Source organism: Pygocentrus nattereri, chromosome 8 (genome assembly GCF_015220715.1).
Source record: "Pygocentrus nattereri isolate fPygNat1 chromosome 8, fPygNat1.pri, whole genome shotgun sequence".
NCBI classification, from domain to species: domain Eukaryota; kingdom Metazoa; phylum Chordata; class Actinopteri; order Characiformes; family Serrasalmidae; genus Pygocentrus; species Pygocentrus nattereri.
Window position 1 is genome coordinate 4,927,501 of NC_051218.1, and position 12,157 is coordinate 4,939,657.

Sequence of the window (12,157 nt, forward strand, 5' to 3'; positions counted from 1 at the left end):
ATTTTCTGGTCGTGAACGTGTCATGTTAAAAAAGGAAAGCCAATGACAGAAGCAGACCCTCGTGATGTGTTTTGCATCAAAAATCACACCTTGTCTTCTCAGCTTTATAACTCAGGAATGCTTTAATGCAGCCGTTTATTACACACGTCCTTAGAAACAGCGAACCCTACTGTTTCTAAAAATAGCAGCGCCGTCGCGATCCGATGAAGCATCTGTGAAGCATCTGTGAGTAATCCATAGTGGAAAAGCAGTCAAAACAGATTCTCCTTCAAAGTTTGTTTTATTCTTCAACTAAAACTCAGTTTCTGTCTCTGCATTTCGCTTTATTTCCACTACTATTGTTCACTTATAGGGCTTCTGAAATCAAACATTTGATTAGATGAGTCAGTTTTATCCACTGAAAACGGCTCTTCAGTGCCTCCGCGGCTCAGCCAGCTCTGAAGCTGGGCGCGCATCTCGTCAGAGTCTTTTGCCACCCGTTCAGCACCGCTGGACTGATACAGATATCCAGTTTATATTCTGGTACAAAGTTCTTTATTGTGTGTTTTCTACATAAGCCAGTATTTATCTGATCATTTGTGGAAGGATCTTTATTATAAGAGTAGATGTTATTATAAGCAGCTCATAGTGAACATCCAGTGTACTGAAACAGGGATTTATTAGCTGGAATATTATCACACTGGCCCTGGACAAAAACTCAAAGGCTTGGCTGCAGTGTCAGGCTGTCACATGCAGGTTACCAATCTGCAAGTGTCCTACAGGAGAGAATATCAAGAAAAACAAGTCTGCCTGACGCTCCTGATGTGATGCTCACAGTAATAAGCCATGTTATGAACACTCATCAAAATTCTTATGTTTCCAACTCACAGGCACTTTATTCTAAAACTTCCTAATAGACATCTAAGCTGTGAATTGGTTTTCTGAATAAATACAGACAAAAATAAGTGGAAAAAAACAGGCGCTTGGTAAAATTTTGATCAAAACTTGTCCAGTTTCTTAAAATGATCAACCTTCTGCATTTGCAGCTTAAGTGATTACATATTCAAGAAGCCACAGAAAGCTACCTATAGCAGGTGGCTGTGTCATATAATCTCTAGAGTTACAACAACTGAAAGAGGAACTGACAAAAACCGGAGGGGACACACACACACCTAATACTGTTAGGGTCCTAAGGGTTAACCGCTTATTCTCCAGGGTATATTTTGGTTTGTCCGTTTGACTTTTTGTGAGGAAGGAAGGATTTTCGTAAGGAAAATTATTCAGTAACTGCATGAAATAAATGTAAATTTTTGTTTATTTATTTATTTTATTTGTAAAAGCTCCCCTCAGTCGTGGGCTGGAGGTTAGGGATCTGGCCCTGTGAACGGAAGGTTGCCGGTTCGATCCCCAGGGCCGACAGTCCATGACTGAGGTGTCCTTGAGCAAGACACCTAACCCCCAACTGCTCCCCGGGCGCTGCGGATTGGGCTGCTCACCGCTCCGGGCAAGTGTGCTCACTGCTCCCTAGTGTGTGTGTGTTCACTAGTGTGTATGTGGTGTTTCACTTCACGGATGGGTTAAATGCGGAGGTGGAATTTCCCCAGTTGTGGGATCAAAAAAGTCAATCACTTAAATGAACAAAACGTGTTTTATGATCACACATATCACTATATGCTCACAATTTACTGCCAAAAGCCAAAAATCTCCGACGCTCTTTGTGTTATTTTCTAAAAGTGATGTTTCCAGAGCAGATCACTGAAGAGACGCCGTCTGTTTATAGTTTAGAGCCCAGATTTGGGGAAAAACGGGTCGACTTTCAGTAGAAAAACAAAGTTCAGCTTCTTTTATTATAAGGGTTTAAAATGACGTCACCGTCTATTAGACTGGAGAGAAGAGCTACAGCCTCACACGACGCCCAGCTTCTGAATGGAGCTTATGGAATATGAACGTTATGAAGAACATGACCAAGTGCGCTTTGGAACCACCGGTGGTCCCGAGGAGCTGAAGAGGCAACAAAATGAATGAACAGAGAACTCGATAATAAACCATGTATTTTTCTCCACATTTCAAGTTCAGAACTCATGTGTCTCCTGATTGTTGGCTGCTCGTTTAACTGATTTTACTTATAGCGTTCCTGCAGTGTTCATTCACAATTTTTTCCATAGGGAACACACAGCATCCTGGGAATTGCCTGGCTTTGTCAATCTGCCTTAAGGTTTAACATTCAAATGCTTTTTTAACTGCTTCATTTTTCACAAGCATTTTTAGGTTTTTAAGAGATTTTGTGTATTGTTTAAATTCATTTTTGTTATTTTTTTACACATTTTGCCAAATATTTTTAAAAGCCAGTTTGATAAAGTATAAGCATGTATAAGAGTAAGTCATGTTAGTTTATTCACGCACACGAGGAAACTGATATAACTGAAGTTATAGTTGAATACACCTGATGTAGCCCTTCATTAATGGCACAATAACTGATATATAATAACATATAATAACAAATTTGAAAATTGGAGGGGAAATTATGTTTATTGAAGAAACAGAAATAAACATCATACAATGTTTGAAACATATTGGAATTTTACACACGTTCTACTGTATTAAATATCCTTCCTGTGGTCAGTGTGGTCAGTTTCAGGAGTTCAGCTTCTTTATGCTTTCCTGAACCCAAGGGGCTTTAGGATTCGCACACCATTCCATACCAGCCACTGTGTGAAAGCTGTGATGAAGACAAAAGCAGAATACTGTTATTGTCCATAACTGATTTTGAGTGTTTTGAGTTCATTTCATTGGTGGGAGACATGTGGTGGTCTTCCCAAGTAAGTGATACTCACATAATAGCTTCTTTAGGGCAGTTGCTGTTTGTCTTGCTGAAGGATATAATAAACTTCATTGGGATCTGTACTTTTATAAACTTAAAACAGCATTTTCCTGGGACATTGGAACCTTCAGTACCTGAGAGGAGAACAGAGTTTCAGTCTCACAGCACATCGCAACAGAAAGAGATCCAGTGAATTTCTGTGAATTTTCATTGTTTTTGTGTAATAGAGTCAAGTGTGAACCTTTCAAAACACAATGAAGCTGCAAAAACAGCTTGTTTTGACTTAATTGATTCTTTCATGTCATGAAAAAACACCATATTTACATACAGCCACATACTTAGCTTACAGCAGTTTAGCTTCACCCATTCAAACTAAAGTTATGAATGATATATAATACAGGGCAAACAATGAAATGCTTAATTACAACTATAAGACTTAATGGTACAGTGGTAAAACAGCATATTTAACCCCTTAAATGGCCAGAGCCCATTCAGCTGGCCCAAAGTTTCGTTACACACTTCTGTAATCTAAGAATAGTTGGACCAGTTTTCACTGGAGTCCCTGTAGTTACTGAATAATAAGCCTCAGTGTGTCATAAGCCTGGGATTTTAAGGGTTAATTCTAAGCGATAAAGAGAGTTTGGTAAGTGATCATGTAAAAATAAATGATGACTGTATTTATTATGTAAAACCACACAGATATAAAAGAGTGGAACAAAACTGAGGCCACGGGCCAACAGGAGCATAAAAGATAAGAGTTTGAAGTGTAAGTAGAGTTTAAAAGATATGTAAACAAATATATTCACTGTCTAGTTCTGAGCTGTGACTATTAGAGTCAGATAGAATTGAACAGAGTGTCTGATACTCACCACTGCAGACCTGCTGGAGAGAGCAGAGCAGCAGCACCGTCAGCAGAGCAGATAGAGTCCTCATTCTAGCAGAAGAGGTTTCACCCAGAGAGACGCAGCTGAGGAGAGGAGAGAGGAGTCCAGTGCTGGACGACTGACCAGCACCTCACCATTTATACAGTGTGGGAGCAGGACCCCCGCAGGGCTGGAATTCCCTACAGCTCTAATGTTTAACACATTTCTCAGTAGCTCTGCAGCCATGATGCCTTTCCTGTTTATTAACGATAACATCACCTCCGTGTAGAAGAGCATCAGCTATTTTCAGACTCTGCAGAGAATCTGACCCAAGAGACAGAAACTAAGTTCTATTTCAATGAAGGAAGTTAGCAGGAGGTTTTTAAAAAATTAGACAGACAGACAGACAGTTAGATAGACAGACAGACAGGGCCAGACAGACAGACAGACAGATAGATAGACCAAAGTATTCTGAGCTTTTATAAATCCCATTCTAAATCCATAGGCATTAATAAGGAGTTGGTCCCCCTTTGCAGCTCTAACAGCTTCCCCTCTTCTGGGAAGCTTTCCACAAGATTTCGGAGAGTGTCTGTAGGAATTTTTGCTCATTCATCCAAAAGAGCATCTGTGAGGTCAGACTCTGATGTTGGACGAGAGGGTCTGGCTCACAATCTCTGCTCAAGTTCATCTGAAATGTGTTTGATAGGGTTGAGGTCAGGGCTCTGTGAGGGCCAGGCAAGCTCTTCCACACCAAATTCACCCCAAAGCCAGGCCTTTCTGGAGCTGCACTGGGGCTCAGTGATGCTGGAACAGAAAAGGTTCATCCCCAAACTGTTCCCACAAAGATGGAAGTAAACAACTGTCCAAAATGCCTTGGTCTGCTGAAGCAGTAAGATTTCCCTTCACTGGAGCTAAGGGCTCTAGGCCAACCCCTGAAGAACAACCCCATGTCATCATCCCTCCTCAGCCAAACTTTACAGCTAGCACAGTGCAGTCAGGCAGGTAATGTTTTCCTGGCAACCGCCAAACCCAGATTCGTCTATCAGACTGACAGATAGAGAAGCTGATTCGTCACTTCTGAGGACTGGTTTACACTGCTCCAGGGTCCAGTGGCGGCGCTTTACGTCACTCCATCCGACACTCGGCATTGTGCTGCATAATCTAAGGCTTCTGTGCAGGTGCTCGGCCATGGAAACCCTGCCATGAAGCTCCCTGTACGCAGTTTCTCTGCTGATCTTGATACCAGAGGAGGTTTGAACTCTAGAGTTATTGATCAGCAGAGCGTTGGTGTCTTTTATGCTCTATGCTCCTCAGCACTCGGCGACCCGCTCTGTAACTTTACATGGACTGACACTTCTTGGCTTTGTTGCTGTGATTCCAAAATGCTTCCACTTTTCAATAATACTACTCACAATTGATCATGGAATATCTAGGAGAGAAGAAAATTTGTGATCATGCAACGGTGGCATCTTATTACAGCACCACACTCGTATTCAGTGAGCTCTTTAGAACGACCCATTCTTTCACTAATGTGTGTAAAGGCAGGCTGCATGGCTAAGGGCTTGATTTTATACACCTGCGGCAATGAGACTGAATAAAACGTGTATTCACTGATCTAGAGGTGTGTTCCACTCCATTTGTTGATAGAGACAGACAGACAGACAGGAGCCCTTATTCCATATGAACTGTTAAATTATGTCGTTTTAGAAAAGGAGCGAAACATTTCAGCACAGGTTTTCAGCACACAGTGAACACAGATGAACTGTTGATATGAATCTAATCAGACTAATTAATAAATATTAACCTTGTCAGATAAAATTAGAGACTGGTGTATTTACGCAGGCTTGGTCATCAAAATGAAGGAAAACATGCATATTCAAATGTATCAGACGCATCACGGCTATCTCAGTGTCCCATGTAGGTGTATAGTTAGTGATTATAGCTCATGTTTTCCATTCACAGTTAGTGTTAGCCACCCTCCAGTCCTACTTCAGTGGCACGTTTCTGACCACAGAGCTGCTTTTGGCCGGATATTTTTGGTTCTGGTCCTCTGTCAATCTAGCAGTGACACTGACGTGTGTAAAAACTCCAGCAGCACCGTGTCTGATTCACTCAGACCAGCACAACACACTACCATATCAGTGTCACTGCTGGGATGATAAACCACAAGGAGTTCTAAGTAATTAGTCAGTAGGTAAAAGCAAAACACACGGTAGATCATTACTGATGACCATTACTGATGTTACTGTGTTTTTTAATAGGAGTTCATTATGATCAGGAACAGTATTACAAAGCAAATCACATGAGTCAAAATAAGACCCAAACAAACTGAAATTTGACATCACTACTAAAGCAGACCTGAGACTGGTCGCGCCATGTTGTTTAAGTTTAATATCTAAGGCCCATCTGGTTTTGTTGCTAATTATCTTTGCTCACATTAGGTAACTTAACTAGCTAGCATGCAGTTGTAAAAGAATAAGTAGCTGTTTTATGTTTAATGAAGCAGTATTATGCTTTTACAACAAGACAGTACAAGAAGACAGGAATTATCATTTAAGAGCACCGTACCTACCCAGCTAAGATATGAGGCAGCCTCAGCATCTGAGTGGCAGGCCCAGACAGCCACGTAGCTGTGATGTAGCGTTGCTTAGGCAGCCGGCCTGTAAATATGTAAACATATATAATTATATATATATATGTATCAGCAGTCACTACTTTTATATCATGAGATTAATATTAATTGATTAGTCTGATGAGATTCATATTTAATTGGTCTGACTAATAAAAATAACAAGAGTAACAGGCACACTGCTGCTGTCAGAACAAAACCTCGTATCTCGAAAATGGTAATTTTACAGGAGAAGGAAAAAACACACTTTACTTTTAATGTAAGTCAATGGAACCAGAATTTTCTATGAGTCATTTTGAGCCGTTTCTTTTGGTCCATTCATCATGAAATTTACACACAATGTAAAGAACAACAGGTATTTTCATATTATCATTATTATTTGTTCTGACAGCAGTGATATGTATACATATATATTTATATACATATATAGGTGTGTGTGTGTGTGTGTGTGTGTGTGTGTGTGTGTGTGTGTGTGTGTGTGTGTGTGTGTGTGTGTGTGTGTGTGTGTGTGTGATTTCAGTGTAGGTATATATATATATATATACACACATTAATTGCCCAATAGCATAGTCTTACGCAGCTGATGAAGCATATATTAGCACTGGAATAAACTGAACAGTAAGCAGTATCCAAAATGTCACTGCTGACGGAAGAAAAACATTTTTCAGTTTTTGATATAATTCGAAAATGCCTGTTGCTCTTTACACTGTGTTTCTTCATGAATGGACTAAAAGAAACGACACAAAATGACTTGTAAAAATCTCCAGTTCCATTGACTTCCATTAAAAGTAAATGTTTTTCCTTCTCCTGTAAAGTTACCATTTTGGAGATACGAGGTTTTGTTCCAGCAGCAGTGATATAAAGATTATATTCTCTATTATTTCTAACAGAAACGGTTAACCTCAGAGGAGGAAGGAGCACCAAGCAATAAGGCACCAGAATGCACTTGAGAGACAAACTTTGCATCATAGAGAGATCAGGGAAAGTATAGAGAGAGAGAGAGAGAGAGAGAGAGAGAGAGAGAGAGAGAGAGAAAGAGAGAGAGAGAGAGAGAGAGAGAGAGAGAGGAGAGAGAGAAAGAAAGAAAGAGAGAGAGAGAGAGAGAAAGAGAGAGAGAGAAAGAAAGAAAGAGAGAGAGAGATAGAGAGAGAGAGAGAGTGAGAGAGATCGAAAGAGAGAGAAAGAAAGAAAGAGAGAGAGAGAGAGAGAGTGAGAGATCGAAAGAGAGAGAAAGAAAGAAAGAGAGAGAGTGAGAGAGATCGAAAGAGAGAAACAGAGAGAAAGAAAGAAAGAGAGAGAGAGAGAGAGATAGAGAGAGAGAGGCAGAGAGCGAGAGAGAGAGAGAGATAGAGAGAGAGAGAGAGAGAGAAAGAGAGAGAGAGAGAGAGAGAGACAGAGAGAGAGAGAGAGGGAGGGAGAGAGAGAGAGAGAGAGAGAGAGAAAGAGAGAGAGAAAGAGAGAGAGAGAGAGAGAGAGAGAGAGAGAGAGGGAGAGAGAGAGAGAGAGAGAGAGAGAGAGAGAGAGAGAGAGAGAGAGAGAGAGAGAGAGAGAGAGAGAGGGAGATCACTGCCGCTGAACTAAACCTTGTATCTTTGTTTTTTTACCTTTTCCTTTTGTTTGTTTCTGATATAATGGAAAAATGCCTGTTGCCCTTAACATTGCATGTAAATTTCCTCATGAATAGACCTAAAGACATCATTCAAAATCACTTGGAAAGACGTCTGGTTCCATTGACTTACATTAAAAGTAAAATAAGTTTTTTCCTTCTCCTGTAAAGTGACCGTTTTGGAGATACGAGGTTTTGTTCCCACAGCAGCAGTGTGCCTGTTATTCTTATTAGTCTTATTAGTCAGACCAATTAAATATGAATCTCATCAGACTTATCAATTAAAATTAATCTCATGATATAAAAGTAGTGACTGATGCAGGCTGGGTCTTCTAAATGGAAGGAAAACCCACTGTGTACTCAAATATATTAGACACATCACAGCTATCGGATTCTACCATGTAGGTGTACAGTTAACAAATATAGCTCATATTTTCCGTCACAGTTAGTGTTAGCCACCCTCTGGTCCTACATCGCGTGGCAGGCTTCTGACCACAGAGCTGCTTTTGGGTGGATATTTGTGATTGTGGTTTTCTCTTAAAGTAGCAGTGATACTGACGTGTGTAAAAACTCCAGCAGCCCTCGTTCCAGCACCACACACCACTGTAACACTGTCGCTGCTGTGATAAGCAGGGAGGGATGAATAGTGCTGCATTAACACTTAAATGACTACTATTATTTACTCAAATGTTTTAGTTACTTACTCAGTAGCTAATAGTAAACTAATGATTAGGAGGTAGTTCACTTTGAGCTAAACAATCTACAGTGTCTGATACATACAGTAACTCACAAAGTGAGAACACCCCACACATTTCTGCAAATATTTTATTATAACTTTTCATGGGACGACGCTATAGAAATGAAAGTTGGATATAACTTAAAGTGGTCAGTGTGCAGCTTGTATAGCTGTACAGATTTACTGTCCTCTGAAAAGAACTCAACACACAGCCAATAATGTCTAAAGTTTCAAGGTTCCAGGTGTGAATGAGGAGCAGGGCTGTTAAATTTGGTGGTTTGGGTACAATTCGCTCATACTGGCCACTGGATATTCAACATGTCACCTCATGGCAAAGAACTCTCTGAGGATATAGAGTGAAATAGAGTTGTTGTTCTCCACAAAGACGGCCTAGGCTATAAGAAGACTGCTAACACCCTGAAACTGAGCTATAGCACAGTGGCCAAGGTCATACAGTGGTTTTCCAGGACAGGTTCCACTCGGAACAGGCCTCGCCAGGGTTGACCAAAGAAGTTGAGTCCACATGTTCAGCGTCATATCCTGACTGCATGTCTTTGGACTGCGGCAAACATGCAAACTCAACACAGAGAGGACCCTGGTCGCTCGGCCGGGGAATCGAACCCAGGCCCTCCTTGCTGTGAGGCAAGAGTGCTACCCACCACGCCACCGTGCATAAAACGTAAACAGAATTATGAGACTCAACCACTGAGAACTCAGAACGAACTGCTCTTCATTCACAACACTCACAGAAACATGCTTTAGCTGCTGCATGTTGAATGAATAAGATACATGGGACTATTTTATTTGGACTCCAGCACTACAGCACTAATGTCGAGACACACAACGTTCTTTTATGACGTTCGCTTCACTCTCTAGTTGTAGAAAACTGGTTGCTGCGTATACTGCGAGTGCAGAAGTGAGCAAAACTAGTGGCAAAAAAGCAAAACTTGGGGGCAGTCGTGGGCTGGAGGTTAGGGAACTGGCCCTGTGACCGGAAGGTTGCTGGTTCGATCCCCAGCGCCGACAGTCCGTGACTGAAGTGTCCTTGAGCAAGACACCTAACCCCGAATTGCTCCCCGGGTGCTGTGGATAGGGCTGGGCAAGTGTGCTCACTGCCCTCTAGTGTGTGTGTATTCACTAGTGTGTATGTGGTGTTTCACTTCATGGGTGGGTTAAGTGTGGAGGTGGAATTTCCCCAGTTGTGGGTGTAACGATATGAACAATTGATTGACAATCCTGAGTGATGTAATTCCCTATGAGCTAGATAGGTGGCGCATGTGCATTATAGAAGCCCAGTGTTAGAATATACAGAGCTAATGTAGTAAGGAACACAGTTCAGAGTGTACGCCTGTAATATGAGGTGCAACCAGTTTAATAGATAAAGCCAGTTCTCTTCAAGTACTTGTGTGTTTATTAAAGAACCCACAACACAAACGAAACAGTGGGATTAAAAAAGTATCACTTAACTTAATGAGCAGCAAAACTTTGTACCTTAGACGCAAATATGGTCTCAGGTCTTGAGTGTTGTTTTGAACGTGTTTTACTTCATAACACTGTTCCTGATCACAGTTTACTGCTAAGGAAGAACACAATAACACCTTCATTAGTATTGAGTTACCATGTGTTATACAATTATCAATTCATTAGTTCTGCTTGATAGGTAATATAAGTTACGTAAGCGTTCCTGCAGCCCTACTCATTCGTCTCTGCTTAGTTCCTGAATAGTTACCCATTGACTATGAAACAGTATTGTAAAGTGTTACCACTGTATTTCATTAAAACAAGCCAGCTGGCTGAGTTTCACCATTACACACATTTGCAACAAGAGAGAAATGATTGAAACCTTCGACGGAGTGATTGGATTTTTTTCATGTAGCACTCAGATCGCTCACTGAGGGCTGTATGTGACGTGATCATTGTGAAAAGTGTTAAATATGAGGTGAACGTCTTTCCACTTAGCTTTCTTTGTCTTTCCTAACATTATTTGGACATGCCAAGTCAATAAATCATCAAAGTGACACAAGGACTTCATTAAAAACCTTTATTGAACAATATATTGTTTAATATAAATATATTAGCTTATATATTTCACTGTGATATGTACATATATACAATGTGCGCAAAAATAAATATTCAACTGTACATGCTACTGTATTGTCTTCATGTGGTCAGTGAGGTGAGCTTCAGGGTTTTGAAGATGGTCAGTTTGGTGCTGCAGGGGGGCGGGGTAACTGCTTGTCCAGTGTTTTCAGGTGACCGTCAACCCAAGAGGCCGTTGGATCCACACAGAACTTGGCCTTAACTGTCTGAAAGCTGTGATGAAAACAAAGGCACACTAACACTGTTAATACAAGACACAACAAATAAAGAGCAAAATTGATGCAATACATCAAATACGCTGTAAGAAATAACCTCAGGAAATATGATTCCTCTCCTCGGAAAAGCATTTAGCTGTATTCTGTAGCCCTATTCTAGCTGTAATGCATTATCCTAGGTCGAGTATTAAATGGTTATTAATATCCAGAGCTGAAAGTTTGAATCTGTGTTGCAATATTGACGTTTTTCTGTCAGTTTCCAACATATTGACTATTACTGATGGCAGAAATAACTCACAGTTCTGATTGTGAGCCTATTAAACTCATAAACATAGTTAACTAGTGAAATATTCTGAACCTTGCATTCTGCAAGTTATTCAGCAGCCGTGTTGAGGCTATTCAGAGCAAGTTATACTTACACAACGGCTTTTTTGAGGCAGCTGCTGCTGGTCCACCAGTAGGATGTAATACGTGGCAGGGGGATCTTTATTTTAATGAGCTTAAAACAGCAGTCACTGCTGTTGTCAGTGCCACTAGTACCTGACAGGAGCCAACATACAGAGTTTCAGACTCGCAGCACAACAGAAAGAGATTCCATCACTTTTACACACTGTAAATGCCGGAGCCAGAACTGAGCAGAGCTTCCGATACTCACCACTGTACACCAGCTGGAGAGAGCAGAGCAGCAGCGCAGTAAACAGGACCCTCATTCTAGCAGAAGGTTTCTCAGACAGAGAGACAGGGAGAGAAATGCAGCTGAGGAAAGAGAGAGGAGTCCAGTGCTGGCTGAGTGACCAGCACCCCATCATTTATACTGCGCAAGCCGAAATCCCCCACAGCTTTGATGGTCATCACGTTTCTCAGTATTCTCTCTCACTGTAACACGTCCTTCCTCTTCTCTCTTCACTTCTGTGTGGTTGAAAAGTGTCAGCTATTTTCAGACGGCTCAGTCTGCCCCAAGTGTCTGCTAAGAGCCATACATGAAAATGAGACAGACAGATACATAGACAGACAGACAGACAGACGGATAGATAGATAGATAGATAGATAGATAGATAGATAGATAGATAGATAGATAGATAGATAGATAGATAGATAGATAGATAGATAGAGACAGACAGACAAACAGACAGACAGACAGATAGATAGAGACAGACAGACAGACAGACAGACAGATGAGATATTATTAAGAAGCTGATGTGTTGTGA

General features: G+C 41.0%; 2 protein-coding genes across 2 annotated transcripts; both read right to left on the reverse strand.

The window, feature by feature from the left end:
• Positions 1–2,489: 2,489 nt before the first annotated feature.
• On the reverse strand, positions 2,490–3,875 carry LOC108443745 (monocyte chemotactic protein 1B-like). Its single transcript, XM_017724587.2, has 3 exons — positions 3,670–3,875; positions 2,814–2,934; positions 2,490–2,698 (listed from the first exon to the last, which is right to left on the reverse strand). The coding sequence occupies exons 1-3, from the start codon at positions 3,731–3,733 to the stop codon at positions 2,614–2,616; spliced, it is 270 nt and encodes an 89-aa protein (XP_017580076.1). The 5' UTR covers positions 3,734–3,875; the 3' UTR covers positions 2,490–2,613.
• Positions 3,876–10,740: 6,865 nt separating this feature from the next.
• LOC108443744 (C-C motif chemokine 3-like) lies at positions 10,741–11,806 on the reverse strand. Its single transcript, XM_017724586.2, has 3 exons — positions 11,605–11,806; positions 11,369–11,489; positions 10,741–10,947 (listed from the first exon to the last, which is right to left on the reverse strand). The coding sequence occupies exons 1-3, from the start codon at positions 11,756–11,758 to the stop codon at positions 10,836–10,838; spliced, it is 387 nt and encodes a 128-aa protein (XP_017580075.1). The 5' UTR covers positions 11,759–11,806; the 3' UTR covers positions 10,741–10,835.
• Positions 11,807–12,157: the final 351 nt, after the last annotated feature.